The 23,931-nt window shown below is 65.1% G+C and overlaps 2 protein-coding genes across 4 annotated transcripts in view; both read left to right on the top strand.

Annotated features, from left to right (window-relative positions):
- RASGRF1 (Ras protein specific guanine nucleotide releasing factor 1) overlaps window positions 1-15,309 on the top strand; it is a 74,885-nt gene extending 59,576 nt beyond the window's left edge. For all 3 annotated transcript variants that reach the window (XM_075431236.1, XM_075431235.1, XM_075431234.1), the window contains exons 15-27: window positions 228-598; window positions 2,151-2,276; window positions 3,366-3,536; window positions 4,274-4,386; window positions 5,033-5,145; window positions 5,535-5,595; window positions 8,561-8,664; window positions 8,995-9,079; window positions 9,752-9,949; window positions 10,714-10,793; window positions 12,087-12,204; window positions 12,530-12,598; window positions 14,327-15,309. In XM_075431236.1, coding sequence (XP_075287351.1) covers window positions 228-598; window positions 2,151-2,276; window positions 3,366-3,536; window positions 4,274-4,386; window positions 5,033-5,145; window positions 5,535-5,595; window positions 8,561-8,664; window positions 8,995-9,079; window positions 9,752-9,949; window positions 10,714-10,793; window positions 12,087-12,204; window positions 12,530-12,598; window positions 14,327-14,419 — 1,702 coding nt within the window. In that variant the 3' untranslated portion in view covers window positions 14,420-15,309. The remainder of the gene's footprint in view (window positions 1-227; window positions 599-2,150; window positions 2,277-3,365; window positions 3,537-4,273; window positions 4,387-5,032; window positions 5,146-5,534; window positions 5,596-8,560; window positions 8,665-8,994; window positions 9,080-9,751; window positions 9,950-10,713; window positions 10,794-12,086; window positions 12,205-12,529; window positions 12,599-14,326) is intronic.
- Window positions 15,310-15,523: 214 nt separating this feature from the next.
- CTSH (cathepsin H) lies at window positions 15,524-23,681 on the top strand. Its single transcript, XM_075431248.1, has 12 exons — window positions 15,524-15,673; window positions 15,800-15,831; window positions 15,943-16,048; window positions 16,146-16,216; window positions 16,683-16,787; window positions 17,084-17,170; window positions 17,936-17,991; window positions 19,788-19,869; window positions 19,971-20,039; window positions 20,494-20,600; window positions 22,353-22,478; window positions 23,048-23,681. Exons 1-12 carry the CDS (start codon window positions 15,601-15,603, stop codon window positions 23,121-23,123), a joined length of 990 nt encoding a protein of 329 aa, XP_075287363.1. The 5' UTR covers window positions 15,524-15,600; the 3' UTR covers window positions 23,124-23,681.
- The last annotated feature ends 250 nt before the right edge of the window (window positions 23,682-23,931 follow it).

Below are 23,931 nucleotides of genomic sequence, written 5' to 3'. Positions count from 1 at the left end.
GTGCCACCCGGGGCCGTGTCACCCGCTCCCCGTGAGCAGCGGTACCCGTGAAGCGGGGAAGCAGAGAAGCCCGAGCTCTGCGGGTGTCCCCGCTCCTGGCAGGGCTGGGCGGTGGGAGCGGGGTGGCGGGGGGGATGCCCCGGAGACCCGGAGCTGCCGGCGGGGACCTCCACGGCCTCTCGGGCAGAGTGGGTGCGAGTTCAGCCTCTCCCTGTCTCTCCACCAAGGTCCCTGGAGCTCCTGTTCGCAAACAGCCAGAACAACAAGCTGCTGTACGGCGAGCCCCCCAAGTCCCCCCGAGCCAACCGCAAGTTCTCCTCGCCTCCCCCGCTCTCCATCACCAAGTCGTCGTCGCCCAGCCGGCGGAGGAAGCTCTCCCTCAACATCCCCATCATCACCGGAGGGAAGGCGCTGGACCTGGCTGCGCTGAGCTGCTCCTCCAACGGCTACGCAAGCGTGTACTCCTCCGTGGCACCCTTCAGTAAGACCACCCTGGACATAAACAAGCTGTACGTGTCCAGCAGCTATCCCAACAAAATCCCCGACGAAGGAGAAGCGGCCTCGGAAAAGCAGGAGGAGTCTCTGCCCAGCAAGCAGGGTAAGTCGCTGGGGGTTGGCAGGCGGGCGGGCTGCAGCCCCAGGCGGGCAGGGAGGGGGCCGGTGCCGGTGGGTGCTCTGCGGGGGGCACAGGGACGCGGGCAGGGGGTCGGGCACGCTGTGCCCGGGGGCTTTGCAGCAGCCAGGCCTGGCTGTGTGCCGGTGAGGGGTGGGCACGGGGAGCCCCCAGCCCCACGAGCAGGCACGGAGCAGCCCCCTGTGTGCTGGGGACACCAGGGGCGGTGGTGGTGGTGGTGATGGTGGTGGTGATGGTGGTGGCGGTGGTGGTGGCAGTGGTGGTGGCAGTGGTGGTGCTGGCGATGATGGTGGTGGCAGTGGTGTTGGTGGCAGTGGTGGTGGTGGTGGTGGTGGTGGTGGTGGTGGTGGTAGCAGTGGTGGCAGTGGCGGTGGTGGTCTCAGTGGTGGTGGTGGCAGTGGTGGTGGTGATGGTGGTAGCAGTGGTGGCAGTGGCAGTGGCGGTGGTGGTCTCAGTGGTGGTGGTGGCAGTGGTGGCAGTGGTAGCGGTAGCAGTGGTGGTGGCAGTGGCAGTGGTGGTGGTGATGGTCGCAGTGGTGGTCTCAGTGGTGGTGGTGGCAGTGGTGGCAGTGGTAGCGGTAGCAGTGGTGGTGGCAGTGGCAGTGGTGGTGGCGATGGTAGCAGTGGTGGTCTCAGTGGTGGTGGTGGCAGTGGTAGCGGTGGTGGTGGTGGTGGTGGCAGTGGTGGCAGTGGTAGCGGTGGTGGTGCAGTGGCGGTGGTGGTGGCAGTGGTGGTCTCGGTGGTGGTGGTGGCAGTGGCGGTGGTGGCGGTGGTGGCAGTGGCGGTGGTGGCAGTGGCGGTGGTGGTGGCAGTGGTAGTGGTAGCAGTGGTGGTGGCAGTGGCAGTGGTGGTCTCGGTGGTGGTGGTGGTAGCAGTGGCGGTGGTGCTCCAGGTGATGCGGTGACTCGTGGTGTGGCCTCCAGGAGGCTCAGCAACGCGTACTGGGGGCAGAGAGCCGGAGCTGGGCGAGCAAAGCACCGCAAACCGGTCCCCGCGCCACGGAGCGTCCCTCTGCCGCCCGCGTGCCCGGGCACGGCCCTGAGCACCGCACAGCGGCGGAGGAGGAGGAGGGCAGGAGACGGGGGGAGAGGCTGCCCCAGCTCCTCGCAGCCCTGCGCTGGGGGCTGCCACCCCCTGCGCCCCTGCGTCCCTCCCCATCGCGGCGCACGGGGCGCGTGGGCTGAGCTCGCCCGCGCTCTGGCTCCATCGCCAGCCCCGGGCACGCACCGCGCACGGCACGGCGAGCGCCCGCCTCCGGTGGGCTGCGAGCTGCCCGAAAGCTGCCTACGGTGTAAGGGCAAAACAAAAAAACCCCTAAAAACCCCCCGCCCCACAAAAATACCCCCCCCCCCCCAGAAAACCCCGAAGGAGCCGCAGGGCTCTGTGTGGTTCCCGTGGTGGGCAGCCGTGTGCCCAGCCGGGAGGGTTCGGGCTTCAGGAGATCCGGGAGAGCCGCGAGGCCGCCGCGGCGCGTGCGGCTCCGGCGGTGGTGGCAGCTGGGTTCCCCGCTCCTCCAGGCGCAGACGTCTCTGTCAGGGAAGAGTCGGACACGGATCCCAACCAGAGCGATGAAGCAGAAGCTGACACCTCCCCAACAAAATCTCCGACGACTCCCAAGGCCATCAAGTGCAAAAACTCATCAGGTAACGAGTGAGCCAAGAGCTGTCGCGCTCGGGGGTCGCTCTGGGCCGCGCGCTGCCCGTGAGCCTGCCCGTGCGGGGCTGGGACTGGAGCCGATGTGGAAGGAGCAGGACCTGACCCGTTATTCTCCTGCAAGGGGACAGGGAAATGCCCGGCTCTCCGGCCCCGTGGCTGAGCGGGTCTGCGGGTCTGACCAAGGCTTCTCCCCCCTTTGCCCCCCTCCCGGGGCTGATCTGGGGTGTCAGGAGCAGGTTACGCTGCTCGAGACAGAATCACAGCATCCCAGCATGGTGGGGGTTGGCAGGGCCCTCTGTGGGTCCCCCAGCCCAACCCCCTGCCCAAGCAGGGTCACCCAGAGCAGGCTGCACAGCACCGCGGCCAGGAGGGGCTGGAATATCTCCAGAGAAGGAGACTCCACAGCCTCCCTGGGCAGCCTGGGCCAGGGCTCTGTCACCCTCAGAGGGAAGAAGTTCTTCCTCGGGTTCAGCTGGAGCTTCCTCGGCTTCAGTTTGTGCCCGTTGCCCCTTGTCCTGTCGCTGGGCACCACTGGAAAGAGTCTGGCCCCGTCCTCCTGACCCCCACCCTGCAGATATTTAGAGGCATTTCTAAGGTCCCCTCTCAGCCTTCTCTTCTCCAGGCTGAACAAGCCCAGCTCCCTCAGCCTCTCCTCGCAGGAGAGATGCTCACGTCCCCTCCTCATCCTCGTAGCCCTGCGCTGGGCTCTCCAGTAGAGACGTGAGCCCGGCCCGGCGTTAAGCACCGATTCACCGGCCCGAGCCTCCCCTGCAGCTGCCGTAACGCCGTCCGTGGGGCCCTCTTGGCTCCGTTCCTGCTGGGGCCGTGCCGGATGAATCCTTACGGCGCGGTGGCACCCGCCGCTGCCCCTCTCCTCTGCCCCAGCCCGCGGGGGTGGCAGCCAGCTCCCCGCACTGAGCAGCCCCGCACCGGCCGTCTGCACCCACCCCCTCCGTGAGCCCCGTTCCCGGCGTCCCCGACCCGGGGGGCTGCCGCTGCGCTGGGGGGCTGGCGGGGGGGCCTGGCCGGGGCTGCAGCGGCGGCCAGCGTGGTGGTGGCTTTCTTCTCCCCGCTAGATTTCTCGTTGTTTTCTTACAACAACGGCGTGGTCATGACGTCCTGCCGGGAGCTCGACAGCACCCGCAGCGCCCTGTCCGCCGCCTCCGCCTTCGCCATCGCCACGGCGGGAGCCAACGAGGGGACCCCCACCAAGGAGAAGTACCGCAGGATGTCCCTCGCCAGCGCAGGTACCCTGCCCCGGGCAGAGCGGGAGGCGTTTTCGGGGTGCCCGTTCCCACCGTGCTCGGCTGGAGGGGGCAGCCCCCGCTGGGGTGCCCAGAGCACCCACAGCCCAGCGCCCACCCGCTCCGGGCTGCGCTTCCGCGGCGCCTGGGCACGGGGGCTGCCCCAGGAGGGGACGGGTCGTGGGCTGAGCACCCCGCTGCCTGGTGACACGGAGCTTCCCCGGCACTGGCGGGGAAGAGGCGGCTGGGGGATGCTTGGGATGATGGGGGTGCTTGGGACGATGGGGGTGCTTGGGACGATGGGGATGCTTGGGATGATGGGGTGCTTGGGACGATGGGGGTGCTTGGGACGATGGGGATGCTTGGGACGATGGGGGTGCTTGGGACGATGGGGATGCTTGGGACGATGGGGATGCTTGGGATGATGGGGATGCTTGGGATGATGGGGTGCTTGGGACAATGAGGGTGCTTGGGACGATGGGGATGCTTGGGACGATGGGGGTGCTTGGGACGATGGGGATGCTTGGGATGATGGGGTGCTTGGGACAATGAGGGTGCTTGGGACGATGGGGATGCTTGGGATGATGGGGTGCTTGGGACGATGGGGGTGCTTGGGACGATGGGGGTGCTTGGGACAATGAGGGTGCTTGGGACGATGGGGGTGCTCCTGCCCGCAGCCCCGAAAGTCTCCGTCAGCGGCTCCCGCCGGAGCTGCTGCGGTGCTGAGGGGTTGCTGGCAGTTTCAGGCTTTCCGACGGACCAGCGGAACGGAGACAAGGAGTTTGTGATCCGGAGAGCGGCCACCAACCGGGTCCTCAACGTGCTGCGGCACTGGGTCTCCAAGCACTCGCAGGTGGGTGGCGGGGGCTCGGCGCCGCGGGGACCCTCCCTCCCCGCCGGCGTGGGTTCGGCTGCGGGCCGGCTGCCTCAGCCACCCTCCAGCTGGAAAGGCAATTTGTCACTTCTTTATTAATTAAGCCAATGAGTGGACGTGGGGAGGAGAAGCAGACTGCAAAGCAGGGGAGCTGGAGCCCCTGGCACAGGGCGGGGGGCCGGGCGTGCAGCGCGGTGTTTGCACCCCGCATCCGTGGGCACCCCGGGCTGGGGGGAAGTGGGGTGTTTGGGTTTGATTCCTGCTGGGGGGCTTCAGGCTGGGGTCAGGGGTGGGAAGCTGCGTGGCTTTCCTTGCTGTCCGTGTCCCTCTCGGCCGCTGGTTGCTGGGGGAGCGGTGCCGTACTGGTTGTCACTGGGAAGCCCTTGCGCCCGTCCCGGGCTGGGTGGTGGCAACGCAACGGCGCAGAACGAGCCCGGTGCCTTCCTGGCCGGTTCCTGTTTGCCGGGTGCCGCGCGCTGGGGTTTTTCCGGGGAGACGCAGCCCCTGCCCTCGGTGAGCAGCGGGCACCACGGGGCCGTCGGTCTCGGCCGCGCTGGGACGGGCGGGGAGCGGAGCTGCTGGGAATCGCTGTCCCTCCCCGTGTGGCACACGGACTCTGTGGCAGGACTTTGAGACCAACGAGGAGCTGAAGTTCCGAGTGATCGGCTTCCTGGAGGAGGTCATTCACGATCCCGAGCTCCTGACCCAGGAGAGGAAGGCAGCCGCCAACATCATCAGGTGAAGGGCCCTGGGCGGGCGGCCGCGCTTGCCGGCCGCGGTGCCGGGCGCTCGCGCGGGGTCAGAGCGGGCACGAGGGCTGCTGGAGGGGCTGTGCCCGCGGCCGGCGCCGAGGAGGAGGACCACGGGCGGTGCTGGGCGCGGCGGGACCGGAGCGGGGGCCGCGGGCAAGGCGTGACGCCCACCCTCGCCCCTGCGTGCGGGGCCAGCCGTGGCCTCGGGGAAGGGGTTTTTTTTCTCTTTAGAACAGGAAACGGGACTCAGAAGGGTTCTTGCGTAGGCGGAGGGTTCAGGCTGCGAACAGCCACGCAGCCGCGCTGCGCCCGCGCCGGAGCTGCGCCGGCCTGGGGCTTCGCCAGCCCGAGTAACGCTGCCCTTTCGTGCCGCAGGACCCTGACGCAGGAGGACCCGGGCGACAACCAGATAACCCTGGAGGAGGTCGTGCAGATGGTAAATGCCCTTCCCCTCCGTTGCTCTGCCCGGAGCTCGGCGTGGTGGCGGGGGAGCAGCCACCGACCCCCACGGCGCGGCCGGCTCGGTGGGGCTCGGTGCTCCGAGCCCGCTGTCCCGGTGCGCGGCCACGGAGCGGGGAAGGTTTGCTGGGGCCGGGCCAGCTGTGAGCACAGCTGGATCTGCTGCGGGCAGAGGTGACGCTGACCCAGCTCACCGACTGCTCCGGCCTGCCGCGCTGCCAGGGTGGGTCTGCCCACCTGCGCGAGGGACGCGGGGAAGCCCCCTCCCTGGGTGTCCGCCGTGTCCTCTGTGACCCCAGACGTGCGCCGGTGCTGCCGTGTGCGGGGTCCGGCCGCCGGGCGCTGGTGCGGCTGCCCCAGAGCAGAGCGCTGGGAGCGTGTGCGGGTTTGGAGCTGTCAGGGTGGCTGCAGTGCGTTTGCCACCTCCCTGCCTTTAAAATAGCAAAGTCTGCGCCCAGGAAAACCCGAGAGCCACTCTGAGTTGGCCCAGTGCAGCTGGAGCAGCAGCAGCTCTGTCCCCTGGGCCCCGGGCGGGCTCTGGGGCGGCCGAGGCTCCCTGGGGGGGGTCAAATCTTCGTGACCACGGGCGCTGGAAACTTCCTCGAGGAAAAGATAATTGAAACGGGAGGGTGTGGGTCTGTCCCTCCGGCTGAGCAGCAGCGACCTGCGGTCAGCGGCACGGCGGGGTCACGAGGGAGCCCTGGGTTTTGGGGTGCACGGCGGGGTGCTGGGGGTTGTGGGTTCCCCAGCCCCCTCCTCGCGAGCTGGGGGTGTGCGTCGTGCTGGGGGCTGCACCCTCGGCCGGGTGCCCTCAGCGTGCTCGGAGCCCTCCTGCACGGCACCGGCGCTGCTGACGCCCACCGTGCCGCTCGCCCGCCGCGTGTTTGCGCGCCCACGCGCCCGCAGCCTGCGCCCACCGCGGCCCCCCCCGTCGGCCCCGCCGCAGAGGGAGCCCGGCTGGTGTCTGCTCCCCGGGAGCCGCTTTCGCAACCCCCTTCCCACGGCCAGGAGGGGGTTTTGCAATGGGCTGTTGCCTCGCGCTGGCCGGGGGGGGGGTTTCCGGGGGCCGGCTCGCCCGTGGGTGCCTCCAGCCGCTCGGCTGTTCCCAAACCTGCTGCGCCAGGGTGCTGGAGCGGGGCGATGCCTCTGCTCAGGGCGAAGCAGCACCCTGGAGCGGGGGGCTCAGCTGGCCCTTGGCATCACCTGCACCCCCAGCTGCCCCGCACCGCGGTCCCCCCCTGCACCCCCAGCCCCCCCCACCCCGCTGTCCCCCCGCACCGCAATCCCCCCTGCACCCCCAGCCCCCCCACCCCGCTGTCCCCCCGCACCGCGGTCCCCCCTGCAGCCCCAGCCCCCCACCCCGCTGTCCCCCCCGCACCGCAATCCCCCCTGCACCCCCAGCCCCCCACCCCGCTGTCCCCCCGCACCGCGGTCCCCCCTGCACCCCCAGCCCCCCACCCCGCTGTCCCCCCGCACCGCAATCCCCCCTGCACCCCCAGCCCCCCACCCCGCTGTCCCCCCGCACCGCAATCCCCCCTGCACCCCCAGCCCCCCACCCCGCTGTCCCCCCGCACCGCAATCCCCCCTGCACCCCCAGCCCCCCCACCCCGCTGTCCCCCCGCACCGCGGTCCCCCCTGCACCCCCAGCCCCCCCACCCCCGCTGTCCCCCCGCACCGCAATCCCCCCTGCACCCCCAGTCCCCCACCCCGCTGTCCCCCCGCACCGCAATCCCCCCTGCACCCCCAGCCCCCCCACCCCGCTGTCCCCCCGCACCGCGGTCCCCCCTGCACCCCCAGCCCCCCCACCCCGCTGTCCCCCCGCACCGCAATCCCCCCTGCACCCCCAGCCCCCCACCCCGCTGTCGCTGCCCAGGGGACACCGCAGTGTGGCAGCGGGTGTTTGGGTGGGACACCCTGAGCAGGGCAGGGACAGGGCCGTGCCTTTCGCCATCTGCCTGTGGGCAGTGCTGGGGGGGGCAGCGAGGAGGGGACGTGGGGCAGGAGCAGCCTCCCCCCACGCTCCCCCAGGCCCGGGCTGCCGGTGGGAGTAACTGGCCGGACTGGAGGCAGCGCGGGGCACCCACACGCACCCTGCTCCCGCCGCCCGGTCACTCTGCACCGGGCAGCTCGGCCGTGGCAGCGCCGTCCCCAGAGCCGCCCGCGGTTCCTGAGCACACTGCTCCATCCTGGCACGCTGCCAGCCTCCCCCCTCTTTCCCGTGTACCCCCATGTGGGGGGCTGCTCCGGTCCCTGCTCCCAGGAGCCGGACAGGAGAGCCGCTGGGTGCAGGAGCAGGGACGCTGTGGCCGGGACAGCCCTGAGTGGGCTCTGTGCCGGGGTGCAGCGAAGCCCCTGCGTGCCCTGTGCAGGTCTGGTGCCGGAGGCTCTCGCTGCGGGGACGGGGGTGTCCCCGTTCTCCTGCTCTCCTGGACATCCCTTGGAAGAGCCGTGCCGAGCAGCCGCGGGGTCCGGGAGCTGCCGACCCCGTGGGCGCGGGCAGAGCGGTGCTGGCGAGCCTGGCCGAGCTGCGGGCAGCGGTAGCCGGGTGCTGCTCCAGCCGGGCTCCGCCGCGCTGCGTTAACCGAGCAGGCGTAAAGCAAAGAGGCAGCGGCTGCAGAAGTCGGTGCGCGGGGATCTGTTCCGTAGCGGACACCTAATTGCTGGAATAGAGAAGCTGATGAGTTAATTCTGTGCCCGTACACGTGCATGGATGAGAACACGATTGGAACCGGTGGGGCTGCGTGGCGCCGGCGGGGTGCGGGGTGCGGGGTGCGGGGTGCAGTGCCGCTGGGCTGTCGGACCAGCGCGGCACCACGCGTGCTGGCGCTGCCGGGGAGAAGCCTTGGGAATCCGACCTTGGTTTTGATTTTCCGTGTGTGAAGTGGAGGAGTCCTTGCCGTGCTCGTGACCAACGAGGCCCCGCCGTTGCCTTTGTTGCTCAGGCGGAGGGAGTCAAGGCAGAACCCTTTGAAAACCACTCGGCCCTGGAGATAGCGGAACAGCTGACGCTGCTGGATCACCTGGTCTTCAAGAAGATCCCGTACGAGTGAGTGACCCCACGAGTGAGGAGGGGCCGTGCTGATCACCCCCGCCCAGGCTGGCCCCTTCCCGGCTGCCGCCGGCTCTGCGAGTGGCCCAGGCTGGGCTCGAGCCCGGAGCCTGTGGCTTCTCTGCTGGCACCCACGGGGTGACCGGCTCCCGGGGAGCCTCCCGCACCCATTGCGCTGTCATGCGTGTCCATGGGGTCCCTTCCCGGCAGCACGGGGGGGCGAAGGCCCGGGCTCCTCTGTCCCGTGTGGGTGCAACGGAGCTTGCAGGGCTTGGGCGTCCCAGAAAAATGGGAAGTGAATGTTGACCAGACCACTGTCATTTGCAGGGAGTTCTTCGGGCAAGGTTGGATGAAGCTTGAGAAGAACGAAAGGACTCCCTACATCATGAAGAACACAAAACACTTTAATGACGTGAGCATCTCTCCTGCGAGGAGAGGCTGAGGGAGCTGGGCTTGTTCAGCCTGGAGAAGAGAAGGCTGAGAGGGGACCTTAGAAATATCTGCAGGGTGGGGGTCAGGAGGACGGGACCAGACTCTTTGCAGTGGTGCCCAGCGACAGGACAAGGGGCAACGGGCACAAACTGGAGCAGAGGAAGCTCCAGCTGAACCCGAGGAAGAACTTCTTCCCTCTGAGGGTGATGGAGCTCTGCCCCAGGCTGCCCAGGGAGGCTGTGGAGTCTCCTTCTCTGGAGATATTCCAGCCCCGCCTGGCCGCGGTGCTGTGCCCCCTGCTCTGGGTGACCCTGCTTGGGCAGGGGGTTGGGCTGGGTGACCCACAGGGGTCCCTGCCAACCCCCACCATGCTGTGGTTCTGTGAGGTGCAGCCATGGCATGGGGTGGGGAGATGGGCAGAGGCGAGGCAGCGCAGCCAAGCTGCCCCGGCCTTAGCAGGGACAGGGATGCACGAGCTGCATCTGCCCCGACGTCGCGTGCCTTGGGCACCCGTTGCAGCTGCAGCATCTCCTGGCACAGCGGCTCCTGCCGGGGCTGCTGCAGTGAAGGGAGATGGATTTTAGGAGTGCTGTGAGGTGGCGGGCGCGTAGCTGTGGCCTGAAGTCGGGCTGGGGCCGGTGTCTCCCCGAAGGTCAGTAACCTGATCGCGTCGGAGATCCTCCGGAACGAGGAGATCAACGCGCGGGTGAGCGCCATCGAGAAGTGGGTGGCGGTGGCGGACATCTGCAGGTGCCTGCACAACTACAACGCCGTGCTGGAGATCACCTCCTCCCTCAACCGCAGTGCCATCTTCCGCCTGAAGAAAACCTGGCTCAAGGTCTCCAAGCAGGTGGGGCGCGGGGCTGAGCCCCCTCGGGGGACGCCGGGGAGGCTGCGTGGCCGAGCGCGGTGCTTTGGGGGTGACAGGGGACGTGTGCGCTGAAAAATCCCAGCCAGAGAGCGGAGCAAGGCTGTTGCAGGTCCTTCCCGGGGACAGGTGGGGTGCAGGTGGCTCGGACCCTGCGCTGCCGTCGCGTTTATTCGCGCTGCAGATGTGCAGTTAGAGAAACCTTCTCCAAGGAGTCGTCGTAGCTGCATGCGCACACACAGACACTTCTGTAAGCTGGTTTTCTGGGCTTCTCGTACCAGTTATGGGGGATCAGAATGAATTCTTGTGTGGGGTTACTTGGTATGGACATAGCTTGTCCCTGCTCGGTGCGGAGCCTGCCGGGGTCCGGGGTTTGCCACGCCAGAACCGCGGCGTGGGCTCTGCTGAGCCTGGAACACCGTCTGCTTTCTGCAGGGTGATGAAGCTGTCAACGAGAACAGGCCCTGGCGAGGGTGGGAGGCAGGGGAGGGAACGGGGGCACAGCCTGGCTGTATTCTGTGCTGCAGGAGCTTTGCTGCCAAGTGCTTCCTCCGCTCCCCTGGAGCTCCCCAGGAGCCGGGTGTAAGGGCCGGGGCAGGATCCGTCCCTACCGGGGTGTGGGATGCCTCGGGGCGCGGCGGCTGGGCGGGGGGGTGCGACCCTGCGGCTCCGCAGGCTTCCCCCCGGCACGGGGACCCGGGTTGCTGCCAGGGCCCTCTCCAGGCAACGCTTTCGGATTCTTGCAGACGAAGGCGCTGATCGATAAGCTGCAAAAGCTGGTGTCGTCGGAGGGCAGGTTCAAGAACCTGAGGGAGGCACTGAAGAAGTGAGTGAACGGCGATTCTGCGCTGCGGCTGCGGCGGCGAGGGGGGCTGCGACGATGGGGGCTGCGATGATGGGGGCTGCGACGATGGGGGCTGCGGCGACGATGGGGGCTGTGGCGACGATGGGGGCTGCGGCAACGACGGGGCTGCAGCAGCGAGGGGAGCTGCGACGATGGGGGCTGCGATGATGGGGGCTGCAGCGACGAGGGGGCTGCGACGATGGGGGCTGCGGCGACGAGGGGGGCTGCGATGATGGGGGCTGCGACGATGGGGGCTGCGGCGACGAGGGGAGCTGCGACGATGGGGGCTGCGGCGGCGAGGGGGCTGCAGCGGCGAGGGGGCTGCGACGATGGGGGCTGCGGCGACGAGGGGGGCTGCGATGATGGGGGCTGCGACGATGGGGGCTGCGGCGACGAGGGGAGCTGCAACAATGGGGGCTGCGACGATGGGGGCTGCGGTGGCGAGGGGAGCTGCGACGATGGGGGCTGCGGCGGCGAGGGGGCTGCAGCGGCGAGGGGAGCTGCGACGATGGGGGCTGCGACGATGGGGGCTGCGACAATGGGGGCTGCAGCAGCGAGGGGGCTGCGACGATGGGGGCTGCAGCGGCGAGGGGCTGCTGACAGCGGGCTCAGGGCCCGCGGTGGCAGGGGACCCGGATCCCACCCCGGTCCCACAATGCTCACGAGAGCGCTGGAGCCCGCGCTAACGTGTGTCCTGTTGAGCAGGGCAGCGGCTTGCGAGGTGCTCCCAAGTGAGGAGCTGCTCCTTTGAGCAGCGGTGCGGGGAGCAGTGACTAAAAGGGACTGCAGAGGGGGGAATCATCGCTGGACACCAGCAAACATTCCCCCCCCTCGCCCCCCGACAGACTCAGAGTTTAAACCTCGCAGTGTGCGACATTTGCCTGTGGTTTCCCACCAGCCAGTGCACGTCACTCCAGCTGGCGTGGACCTCACTGGCAGCACAGCGGGGTGGCTCCGGCGAGGGCATCGCACACAGGGAGCTGGCGGTGCGGGAACAGCAGCCAGCCCCGCGCCCTCCCGGAGACGGCACCGGGCTTCCCTGCAGCCCTGCGGCTCCCCGCATCGCCGTTACTCGGTGTTTGCTTGGTCCCGCAGCCGGGGAGCCCGGTGCCGTGGGTGCGTGGGGAGCGGGGTGCCGAGCTGCCCTGGCTTCCTGCTGGGGCTTCTGTATGTTAGAAAGAATCCTTCAGATTCTGCTGGCTGTGGAGTCCCTCCCTGCAGAGCCCCAGGGTATGGTGGTTTTCTTTCTCACGTGTTCCTGGTTTGCTCCCAAAGTTGTGACCCTCCGTGTGTCCCCTACCTGGGAATGTACCTGACCGACCTGGCGTTCATCGAGGAGGGCACCCCGAACTACACCGAGGACGGCCTGGTGAACTTCTCCAAGATGAGGATGGTGAGTGGCCCAGCCCCACTGCTGCGGGTGGGTGGGGATGGGTCGGAGCGATGCGGCTGTGCCCACCCCGTGCCGTCCCCGCAGCCGGCGGTCGCCCGCACAGCACCGGGCGGCCGCGCGCGTCCCCCTGCCCGCACAGAGGCAGCCAGGGCTGTCCCTGGTGAGGGCCGTGTCTGGAAGAACCAAGGAGGCCCTTGGCATCGTGCTGGGGTTGGAAGGACGGAGCGTGCTGCACCGGCTGCCCGTCGCCGTCCCGGCTGCTGCGACGCGGGGCCCGCGGTGACGGCTGCGCTGCGACCGGCCCCTGTGTTTTATCTCCGGACAGATCTCGCACATCATCAGAGAGATCCGCCAGTTCCAGCAAACTTCCTACAAGATTGAGCACCAGCCCAAGGTACGGCTTTGTCCCTCTCCTCTCCTCCCACTCCAGCTGCAGCATCGCAGCAGCCTCCGGGTGCTGGCAGCTCCTTCGGGAAGACGCGATGTCCCACCCCGCGCCGCAGCCGGGGGCCGGGGGGCCTCCACCTCGCGGCGGCTCCACACGTGTGATGAGCTGCAGGGTCTCAGCCGCCCTCGCACTTCCTCTGCCGCAGCACTGCAGAGCCGCCCCGGAACCGGGCTGGTTGCTGCGGGGGTTTCCGCTGCCTCTGGCACTGCTGTGGGACGGCGAACCCTGCCCAAACGGTGCTGCTGCACCGGCCCAGCCTGCCTGGTGTCAGCGATCCAACGCCCTCCGATGCTGCCGGTTTCCACGGGCAGTGGCAGGAGCAGCCCAAGTCCCTCTGGACCACAACCCCTGGCTGGGCTGGCCGAGGTCGGGGAGCCGCGGGCTCCGATTTTCGGCCCTGCAGCAGCGGGCAGCCCCAGCCCTGCCCTCCGCACCGCTGGCACCTGCCCGGCGCTGGGCTCACAGAATCCCAGGATGGTGGGGGTTGGCAGGGACCTCTGTGGGTCACCCAGTCCAACCCCCCTGCCGAAGCAGGGTCACCTACAGCAGGCTGCAGAGGACCTTGTCCAGGCGGGTCTGGAATATCTCCAGAGAAGGAGACTCCACGCCGCAGCCTTCGCCCAGCCGGGCAGACCGGGTGACGCCTGCCTGCTCCCGGCTCTCCGGCTCGGGAGGAGCAGCAGTGTCTGCCCCAGGAAACCCGGCTGAGCACGGCCAACGCCGAGCGGAGCGGGGAAGTGCAGTGCGGCGGTGCCGTGCATGGCCCGGTGTCCCTCTGAGGTGGGATGCAGCTGCACAGAAGCTCCTGGAGGGTCTTGTGGGTGCTGGGGTGCAGCCCTGTCCGTGCTGCTGGTGCTTCCCACACAGAGGCTCTACTGCCAGCGGCTCCACGCGCCGGCCGGCTCCGAACCCCGGGCACAGCGCATTGCCCCGGGACGGGCTGTGCCCCTCTGCGGCATCAGCTGCGCGCGCCGCGCTGCGTATGAGGCCGAAAAGGCATTGGGGAAAAATCTTCCAGGAACTGCGAGCAGATTTTCTGCTGGCGCTGGAGCAGATGCCCCGGCAGCAGCATTCCTGCAGCGAGAGCATTGGTCCCCACTCACGCGGTCCCTTAGTTATCAGGGCTTGGTGTTCTTGATGGGCGAGACCTTTGTAGCTGATAAAACAGTACCAGAGAGGAATCACAGAATCCCTGCATGGTGGGGGTTGGCAGGGCCCTCTGTGGGTCACCCAGTCCCACCCCCTGCCCAAGCAGGGTCACCCAGAGCAGGGGGCACAGCACCGCGTCCAGGCGGGGCTGGAATATCTCCAGAGAAGGAGACTCCACAGCCTCCCTGGGCAGCCTGGGCCAGGGCTCCGTCACCCTCAGAGGGAAGAAGTTCTTCCTCGGGTTCAGCTGGAGCTTCCTCTGCTCCAGTTTGTGCCCGTTGCCCCTTGTCCTGTCGCTAAAAAACTGAGGAAGAAAAAGCGCAGAGCAGCTGAGGCCTAGGGGAGCCTTTGCAGTCCTGGGATGAGCACGTGCAGTGCCGGTGTCGGTTGGCAGGAGCTGCAGGCGCTGCTCTGCGACTCGTTTGGGCTCAGGCTTTTGCCGATAATTTCCTGGTGTCGGCGTTTACCGCCGGCTGCGGCAGAGGGGAGTCCTCCCTGCTGACGGGTCGGCTCTCGCTCTTCCAGGTGACGCAGTACCTGCTGGACCAGTCGTTTGTGATGGACGAAGAATCCCTTTACGAAGCTTCTCTGCGGATAGAGCCCAAGCTGCCTTCCTGAGCCCGGCGCGCGGCCGGCGGCTGCTGGTGTACACGCGCTATACCATGCTGTATATACCTGTCGTTTCTGTTGGGCGCCCTGGAGTGACTTCCACGTACGTGCTTCTCCCAGCCACCCGTCCCCCTCCTTCTCTTAGACCTCGCGTAGGGTTTCCCCGCATCGTTTAAGGTTTCACGCATCGACACTTTGCCGGAGTCCCGGTTTCTTTTCGATGATGTTATTTTTGTCATTTCTTCTTCTGGAGGGGGCTGGGGCCGGGGCGGGGGACCCCCCGCGTTCCCGCGGGGCTCTCGGGCAGCGCGGGACGGCGGCGGTGGCAGCCCCGGGCAGGCTCTGCGAGGCGGGGGAAGCGACCGCAGCGCAGCGTGTCCCTCCGCGCGACGCTGCCCGCTCCCTGCGTGCCCCCCGCGGCCGCCGCGCCCGGCCCCCCTCCTCGGGAAGATGGAAGCGTCCCTTGGCTCCCCTCGCTGCGTACGGCTCACGCCAAGCTTCTGTTGATCTGCTGTCGGCCCGTAAACCTTGTGACTGCTCTGAGTAACATGATGTAGAGTTAGAAAAAGATGACCGAGTGTTTTTATTACATATACTGTAATCCTGTCTAACCACCTGCTAGCAGGAGTATAGTAATGTAGTGCTTATTCTGTGAATATTACCATGTATTTTTTACATTGTACAGTACCGAAACACAGTTTACCTTGACGGTGGCAGGCATGCTCCACTCCGACAACACTTTGCTGTAAGCAATACCTCGTGGTATGAGAATTCTCTTTCAAGCCCTAAAAAACTGTTTCGACTTACAGCTTGTTTGGAAAGATATTTCCATTTTTTTTGTAAAAATATATGTTTCCTGATTACCTCTTGCTAATAAATCTATTCTATCTCAGGGTGAACCGCGACTCGCGCTCTTCTTGTCGGCGGGGCAGCGCCCGCCCCGCAGACACGCCCCCTGCCCCGCCCCCGCGGGAGGCCACGCCTCCGACCCGCCCCCTCGGGAGGCCACTCCCCCTGTCGCCCTCCGCGGGGCGGGCACGCCCCCTTCCCCGCCCCAGAGGGGAAGGCACGCCCCCGCCCCGCCCCCTGCCCCGCCCCCAGGCGGAGGTTCGGCCCAGGTCGCCTCCGTTCGGCTCGGCTCGGCTCGGCTCGGCTCGGCTCGGCTCGGCTCGGCTCGGCTCGGCACCGCCATGGCCTGGGCCCTGCTCCTGGCTGCGGCCGCGCTCCTGGCGCCCGCCGCCGCCTGGGCACCGTCCGCCGAAGGTAACGGGGCACCGGGAGGGGAGGGCCCGGCTCGGCTCGGCCCGGCCCGGCCCGGCGGCCCGGGGCCCGCGGGGGGAGCCGGGCCGAGCCGGGGCAGCCGCTGACGCTCCGCGCTCTCTCCCGCAGAGGAGCTGCAGTTCAAGGCCTGGATGGTGCAGGTACAGCCCCGGCGGGGGGGGGGGGGGGGGGGTTGCTGCGGGCCGCGGCGGGGGGCCGGGCCGGGGGCTCGGGGCTCGGCTGACGGCCCCCCACACCCCCCGTCCCCGCAGCACAACCGCCGGTACGGCCCGGCCGAGTACCCCCGCAGGCTGCGCGTCTTCCTGGGCAACAAGAGGCGAATCGAGGAGCACAACGCCGGCAACCACAGCTTCCAGAGTAGGAGCCGCTGCCCCCGCCCCGGCCCCCCGGCCCCGGCCCCCGGGAGCTCCGGCCCTCCCGAGCGCAGCGTGCCCCTTCCCTCCTCCCTCCGCAGTGAGCCTGAACCCGTTCTCGGATCTGACCTTCGCCGAGTTCAAGAAGCTGTACCTGTGGGGAGAGCCCCAGGTGAGCGGGGGTCTGCGCGGCGGGCGGGGGTCCGGCGGGACGGGGGGCTCCGTGCCCAGCTGCCCCCATCGCCGCGCTGCCTGAAGGCCGCTCTGTGGGGTGCAGCGTGCTGTCCTGCGGAGCGTGGGTGGGGGCGAGACCCCCATCCTCGAGGGCAAAGCGAGACCCCCCGGCTTCTGCCCCTGGAGCCTGGCTCGCTGTCACCCCTGCTCTCAGCTCCCAGGGCGGTCCGCATTTCTGCGGGTACACCGAGGGCCCGATCCCGGCTCTTCGGGGAGTCTGGAGCTCCCTCAGCAGCTCGGGCGCTGCTGCCGGGGCTGCCGTCCCGGGGCTGGCGTGCGGGGGGCCGGGGCTGCGCAGGCAGCGTGGCGGTCCCCGCTCCCTCTGCCTGGGGAGGGCAGCTGCCCGTGGGCCACCGTCCCCCCCGGCACGGCGGCTCGCCGCAGCCCTCCCACCTCGCTTGCAGAACTGCTCGGCCACAAAGGGGAACTTCCTGCGCAGCTCCGGGCCGCATCCCGACTCCATCGACTGGAGGAAGAAGGGGAATTACGTGACACCCGTGAAAAACCAGGTGAGGAGCGCATGTCATTGGCGACGCACCAAGAGGGGCTAACCGCTGCGGGCAGGGCACGGTGCCGGGAAGAGGAGGGCTGGGGTGTGCGTGCCCCCCCGGGAGCCCCTCCATGGCTGGGGCGAGGGTGCCCGGGGCAGCTGGGCAGGGGCCGAGCAGAAGGCAAAGCCCAGCTGCCGGCGGGGAGTGGGAGAGCTGCGCTCCTGGCGTGCCCTCCTGCCGCGGCCCTGGGATTTTGGGGAGGCTGGTGCCCCTGCGGCACATCATGGAGCAGTCCTCCCCGGTTCCTGACGCAGGGCCCCTGCGGGAGCTGCTGGACCTTCTCCACCACGGGGTGCTTGGAGTCTGCCATTGCTATCGCGACGGGAAAGCTCCTCTCCCTGGTAAGCACGACGTTTTCCTTTCCTGACCGCCGCCAGCTGCTTGTTCCGAGTCCGGCTGTGCCTCGCTGTGCGGGGCTGTGGCCGGCACCCCCAGCCCTGCAGACCCCTCGCAGCTCTTCACAAGCTGAGCAAAACTGCTGGGGAGGCGCGGGGCAGCGAGGCCAGGAGCTCTCTGTGCCCGAGGATGTGCCAGTCGCCATCCCCTCCCGGGGTGCGAGTGTCCCGCTGCCCCGGGCTGCGGCAGAGGCCTCCGCGGAGCAGGGGTCCCGGCGGCTGGGCGCAGGCGCGGTGAGCCGGAGCGTGTCTGGTGCTGCCAGCCGGCTGCGGCCCCTTGCTGCAAGCAGCACGCTGCGAGGCTGGTTGTTTTTAAACTCCCTGAGGATTTGTATTCTCGACGAACCAGCCTGTAGCCACTTAGTGGCTTACCAGAAGAGCTGAGGGCTGGGTGTGAGCGTTAAAAACAAACTTGACCTTTGAAAGAGATCTCGGCCAGCGCTCCGGCGGGTGGGACGACGTCGCGGCGGGCGGGAGGAGGAACGCCTCTGGCAGCCGGAGCATCCTGGGCTGCCGGCTCCGCGTCTTCCTCGTCGGGCTCCTCGGGCCGTGGAGCCGTTCACCGGGCAGTTCCCGCTGGCAGCGGGTGAACAGCCAGCCGCCGGCGTGAAACCAGCGCTGCTCGGCTGGCTGCCGCGCGGGCTGCGTCCTGGCGCGCTGACTCCGAGTGCAGGTGGTGAATACACACTGACTGAAAATACTCTTCTGCAGGCGGAACAACAGTTAGTTGATTGCGCCCAGGCTTTTAACAACCACGGCTGTAGTGGGTAAGTAACATAAAGTAATACAGAACAGAAGTGAGAGTATCTGATGTTCCACGACTGACAGTCTTCCTCCAGACCTAGTGTCGGGATCCTTCCAGATACTGGAATGGGTTTTGTTTCCCCTTGGCTGAGAGGTGTCAGGGAAAACAGTTTGGGGTTGGGTTTGGTTGTTTTAATTTCGCTCTCCCTAGAGGTTAGAATGTTTCATGAAATCTCCAGCACTTCCTAACCTCTGTTGTTTCTCTTGTTTATGAGTTTTTATTCTGTACTTGGTATCTTGTGATACGGCAGTCACGGGTGCTGCATAGCTAGGCGTTAGCCCGGTCTGGGAAAGCAAAGGGGGTTTTGTCTGTTGCTCTGCTCATGCGTCACACACATCTCATGGTGCTTTAAGGAACCCACAGAAACCTCTGCTTCCCCTTTGGTAAATTCCTACTGGCATTGCTAGAGAAGGCAGAAAATAAAACTTTCTGAAATCTTCTGTTTTCTGTAAGATAAGCGGTCCCTGAGGAATGCTCAGAGAGCTGAGCAGAACCACTCTTGGTGCTTTGTATTTTTCTCATGATGACTCCTTAGTCCTTCCCTTGTTAGCACGCCCTGATCACGCTCTCCTCTCCTTCCCTCGGCGAGGTGTGCACCCCGAAGGTGGCCGGGGAAGGAAGCAGCTGCTGGCTGGAGATGTGGCTCCCTTGTCCTGCCCCGTGCTGGGCAGCCAGGGACCTGTCCCCAGCGTGCAGGCTGGGCGGCGGGCACGGGTGAACACCCCCAGTGTGGGGGCTGCAGAGCCGAGCTGGCACACGCGGTGCTGCGTGGGGAGGTGGGTCGTGCCTCTGGGGCTCCGTGCTGGCCTTCTCCCCCAGAGACTCAGCACCCCTGGAACGGGGTCCTGCCGAGCCTGCGAGCAGCTAAGCACCCCAGCTAGCAGCTAAGCACCAGACAGCCCCCGCTCAGTCCCTCCCCTTCCCCCTCAGCGGGGTGGGGAGGAGAAAGGGACAAAAGGGAAAACTCATGGGTCGAGATGAAAACAGTTTAACAGGGATAACAAAATAATACTAATATATAAAATAAAATGCAATTCCTCACGAACTCCACCTGTGTTGAGCAGCCAGTCCCAGGAAGAGAGCACTCTGGTCCAGAACAGCCGATGCTGCGGAGAGAGTGAGGAGATGAGAAAGGCAGGGAGGCCCAAAAGGCAGCTGCAAAACGGCAGAATGGCAAAAGGCCGAACTGACGGAACCGGAACGGTTCTGCCCAGAGCGGTTCTCCCTAAATGGTCTGTTCTCCCCAGCCGGAAAAGCCGACTCCACTGGTATCCAAAGCATGGCGCTGCTGGTATGGAATACCCTCACTGATCGGCCTGGGTGTCAGTCGAGGTCTGTCCATCCATGCCCCCTTCCTAGCTGCCCCCTGCCTGGCAGACAGGAAGCCGAGGAAGACCTTGGTTTCCCTGGTGACAGCAAAGATCTCTCTAAGTTCTTGTATTCCTTCTCGAACCAAACCCAAACAACAACCATACTAGCTATGAGAAAGAGATGGTTCTAACTGTGTGAAGAAAATTAACTTGATTTCAGTCAAACCACCACCAGGACCCTGCCAGACAGCGTTGATGGGCTAGGCACGAGTCCCAGACAGACTGGAGTTTGTGCCTTCAGAGGGTCTGGGATACAGACGGTCCTTCCCTTTCCCCCCGCTCTGCATGAACGCCTGTAGGACTGCGGGGAAGGCTGATGGCTTTGCTCTGCAGAAGCTGCAGCGTTACCGTCCTAATTAATCTGCATTCTGGCTGTGTTGTCTTGCAGGGGCCTGCCAAGCCAAGCCTTCGAATACATCTTGTATAACAAAGGGCTCATGGGGGAGGACACCTACCCGTACCGGGCCAAGGTACTTCCAGCGCAGCTCGGACGCGTTTCTGCAGCGGCAGAGCAGGGTCCTGAGCAGGGTCCTGAGCAGGCTCTAACACCGGTTCCTTTCTGTCTGCGCAGAATGGCACGTGCAAGTTCCAGCCGGAGAAGGCTATCGCTTTTGTCAAGGACGTTATCAATATCACACAGGTAAGGCCGCGAGGGTTATGTTTGCAGACTGCCAGGGCTGTGCCAAGCCTGGCCTGGAAGGTGCTCGGATGCCCCGAGGCGTGCCGGGCTCTGCAGTGTGCACTCCTCCTCTCCTGCGCGCTGCTGACGCCCGTTTCTGAAGGTGGCACCCATGAAGTGCTGTCATCAAAATACAGGCGCTAGGGTCTCTGCCTGCTTTCCGCAGCGGGCACGCCTCCAGGCTCGAAGAAAGTCTCGGTTCTGTAAAGACAACGCAAGCAGCGCTTGTTTCCTGTCTGCAAGCAGAAAGCCAGGGTTGGCCATCCCCACTGCGCTCTGACCGCTGGCCCGGGGATCCCGACTGTTGTGGAAAAAAACCCCTAGCTGAAATACAAAAGAGTCGCTGCTGGTCCGGGGTCCTGCCTGGTCCCAGTGTGATCAGGAGATAAATGACCCTGGGATCCTCTTCTTGCAGTACGATGAGGATGGCATGGTAGAAGCTGTGGGGAAGCACAACCCGGTGAGCTTTGCGTTTGAGGTGACCGGTGACTTCATGCACTACAGAAAAGGAGTCTATTCAAAGTGAGTGTTTCAGAACCTGGGAGGTGAGGGTGGGGGGAAGGCGCAGGGCTGGAACCACTCGCATCCCCGTTTCGCCTGCTCTGCGTCACCAGACTGCATTCTTGCATTTTCTTTTAAACAAAATAGAAAACATAAGGAAGCTGAGCCTTGACATACCGATTTCCCAGGGGTACAAGAGCGCAGCACAGGGCAGAGGGAACAGTGTGCTGGCAGATAATTTACTGCTAGGAGCCAGCCCAAGCTAAGACCGGTCTTTGGAACGAAGCTCAGCGAGGTCGTCCTGCAGCCCTGCCGCAGAGCTGGGGGAGGCCTGTCCAGGGCTGCGCTGTGTCCGTCTGTCCGAGCTGTGGGTGCTGGCAGCTGATCGCCTCCGGTTTACTTAGGGCAGGCCCTGACCAAAGTAAGTTTTCGGTGGGACTCGGGCGGCTGCTCCAGTGCTGGACCTCGGCGGGGGCGGTGAGCGGCGCGGCTGCCTTCGCGCTGCCCTGCTCCCGAGCCGCTGCGTTCGCAGGGTGCGTGACGAAGGCAGCGATCCCTGCGTCGCCGTTCTCCGCAGGGCAGGCACGTCCCCGAGCACCTCATGACAGTCCCTCTCTGCAGCTGGACGTGCAAAAATAGTAGCAGAGATCAGTGTCCTGGCAGGAGAAGGTCTCGAGTGTTGTGTCAGCCCTACAGCCAAGGCAAAAAGCTACCTAAAAGGATGATTGTTGTATTTTGGAAAGACTGTGGAAGCGCACTGTGGCAGGATAGATTCCTGTTGGGCAAGAAAAGTGCATGTTTGGAGAGAAGCAGAAAAATACTTCAGAGTAATGAATCCTCAGTCACGTAGAACTGCAGGGAGAGTCTAAGCACGAGCGATCTGCCCCAGGGAGCTCAAGGGAAGGAGCAGGCAGCACGGAATTCCAGTGGCTTTGCTGTGGCAATGCAGACAGTACTCTGCAAGCGAACTGCCGGCAGCAGGGAGGGCTGAAAGCAGGTCAAGGTACAGGATTGCAACAGGACTCCAGTTTGAGGAACACGCCAAGTGAAGTTACCTTGCAGATTTGTAGCCGAAGGGCGGTTTAAAGTCAGAGCACATGGAATGCTTGGTGCTCCGGTGGTTTCAGCCTAAGCTCCCCAGACCAGCTATTAACAGATTCAGGGTAAGTAAATCTGTTGCGGCGGTTACCGATCATTTTGTTATCTGCAATTTGAAAATATTGAAAAATAGGTGCTCTAGAGATGGGAGCTTGTACCTTGTGTTGTGTTGTTTCCTGTCGCAGGCAGCAACTTTCATTGAGTGCAATTTAAAACCTGGAAATTCAAAGGAAATACAAAGAAATGTGTATTTAGGCTGAGGAACTCGCTGTTCCCTGTGCAAAGTGTGGAACAGTTCCCCGAGCTTTGGGGCAGAACAAACCATTTCTGGGACACACTAAGAGCTTCTGGTTTTCATTGGAAAAATTCCCTGGCCCAGTTTTTCGTTGTAGCTCACTCTTGTGTGACAGTGTTGATGTTAATTCTGAACAAGGGGCTGGACCGGGTGCTCAGATCAAAGGTGCGTGTAGCCCACCGCGTGCCTTCAGACGTGGCCCGTAATAACCAGCGTCTCCTGTGCTTGGCCTCCCTCCCTGCTCTCCACAACTGAAGTTCAGAGTGTCCCTTCGTTCTTTTTGCACTTGGGGCACAGTCAAGAATGCTGGCTAATCCACGATTTATTATAGGCTGGTTTTTCATGTAACAAATCTGCGTTATTTTTCCTTTTCCTTGCAGCCCACGATGCGAGCACACTCCTGACAAGGTGAACCATGCTGTCCTCGCGGTGGGGTATGGAGAAGAAAACGGGACTCCTTACTGGATTGTGAAGAACTCCTGGGGCCGGCTGTGGGGCATGGATGGGTAAGGAGGCCCCAGCGCTGCCGGCCCCGCCGCGGCCTGCCCGTACCTGGTGGAAGGGCAGTCCCGTGCGTGCGGGGCAGTCCACCCACCCTCCTCAGCCCCCAGGTCGCCCTCTGAAATGTCGCAGCCGTTTCATGCTCTGGGAAGAGGCAGGGGAAATCATCCCAGCCTCGGCAGAGACAGAGACCTGGCTCTGCAAACCAGTTGTGGGCTGACTGGTTAGAGCAGAGCCTCAGCTTAGACCTGCTGGTGTCAGCAGGGGCTCGGCCAGCACTGCAGAGCTGCCGTACCGCTGGAGAGCACCGTGCCTCCTCTGCGGTTACAGGGCCAGAGAAGAACAGGTTGTGCCAGGAGTGAGTTTTCACTCCAGCTCTGCAAGTATTTCCAGCTGCAAGGGAAATTTTTGAGAGTCAGGTGCTAACTCTGCGAGTTTGTGATGTAAGGGGGATGGGGAATAGCTGGCATGAGAAAGGAGCTTGCACAAAAGGAGAGCAGTCGCCTTACGCCAGCGTTGTGCTGACTGCCGGAGAAGGGAGCATGCGCTCACACTCACTGCTTTCTCTTTTTAGGTACTTCCTTATTGAGCGTGGCAAGAACATGTGCGGTCTTGCTGCTTGTGCCTCCTACCCGGTTCCTCAGCTGTAAGAGGGGAGCGCAGGCCAGGGGAAGCAGGCACAGGACACGGACCGCCCGATTGCACGGGGATTTCTGAGCACTGAAACCGAGGAAGTGAGAACGAGGTGAAAGAGCAGTCTGCCCAAAGTCATGACTCGCAGGCAGGTTCCTCGGCTCGCACACAGCTCCTTGCAGCAGGAAGAGCTGTGCCTCCTCTCCCCAGCCAGAAGCAAACCCGCGCCCTCTCCTCCCGGCTGCGGTGTGCCCAGCTCGCCCTGGCCCTGCCGGCAGCGGGGAATGCCGTGCCGTTACCCCACTGTGCAGTTACACGATTTTAAGATGCTGCCCCGGCAGAGCTCACCCCTTCCTCAGGCAGCCGCTTCCCAGCCAACAGATGGAACTTCTGGGCATGTTTTAACTTTCTTTGAAGGTGATTTTTCCTTTCTGTACAGAATGATGAATGCTGTGATTTGTCGGTCTCACCTGTTTTCACTAAATTTTAGTATTTTTGTATTATAAAATAGTGTATTTTAATGCAGAAGAAATAACACAGAATAAACGGATGATTTTCTTTTACGAGTCAATGAAGCAAGGGGGAAGCTTCTTGCTACCAGTTTATAACCACGCGAGGGCGAGGGACGGCTGTGTATTGGAGGGGGGGGGGGGGGGGGGGGGGCACTCCTGTCGCGTTATGTGGCGCTCAAGCCGTCTGCGGACTGAATTAAGACGGCGGCTCCTCGGCGTGGCGGTGTGCTCCCCGCGGCCCCGGCACGGTCAGCGGCGGGAGAGGCGGCGGGCTCCGGGCTGCCCGATGACGGAGCAGGCCCCACCGGCGGGG

This window comes from Opisthocomus hoazin, chromosome 10 (assembly GCF_030867145.1).
Source record: "Opisthocomus hoazin isolate bOpiHoa1 chromosome 10, bOpiHoa1.hap1, whole genome shotgun sequence".
NCBI lineage: Eukaryota > Metazoa > Chordata > Aves > Opisthocomiformes > Opisthocomidae > Opisthocomus > Opisthocomus hoazin.
Note: the sequence above shows the minus strand (reverse complement) of the source record. Positions and strands in the feature narration are given on the sequence as shown.

Bases quoted from the DNA above. Each gene is read 5' to 3' on its own strand.
- CTSH (XM_075431248.1), top strand. From the start codon at position 15,601: ATGGCCTGGGCCCTGCTCCTGGCTGCGGCCGCGCTCCTGGCGCCCGCC. The intron at 17,171-17,935 runs GTAAGCACGACG...ACTCTTCTGCAG, and splicing joins CGGGAAAGCTCCTCTCCCTG to GCGGAACAACAGTTAGTTGA. The intron at 20,601-22,352 runs GTGAGTGTTTCA...TTTTCCTTGCAG, and splicing joins AGAAAAGGAGTCTATTCAAA to CCCACGATGCGAGCACACTC.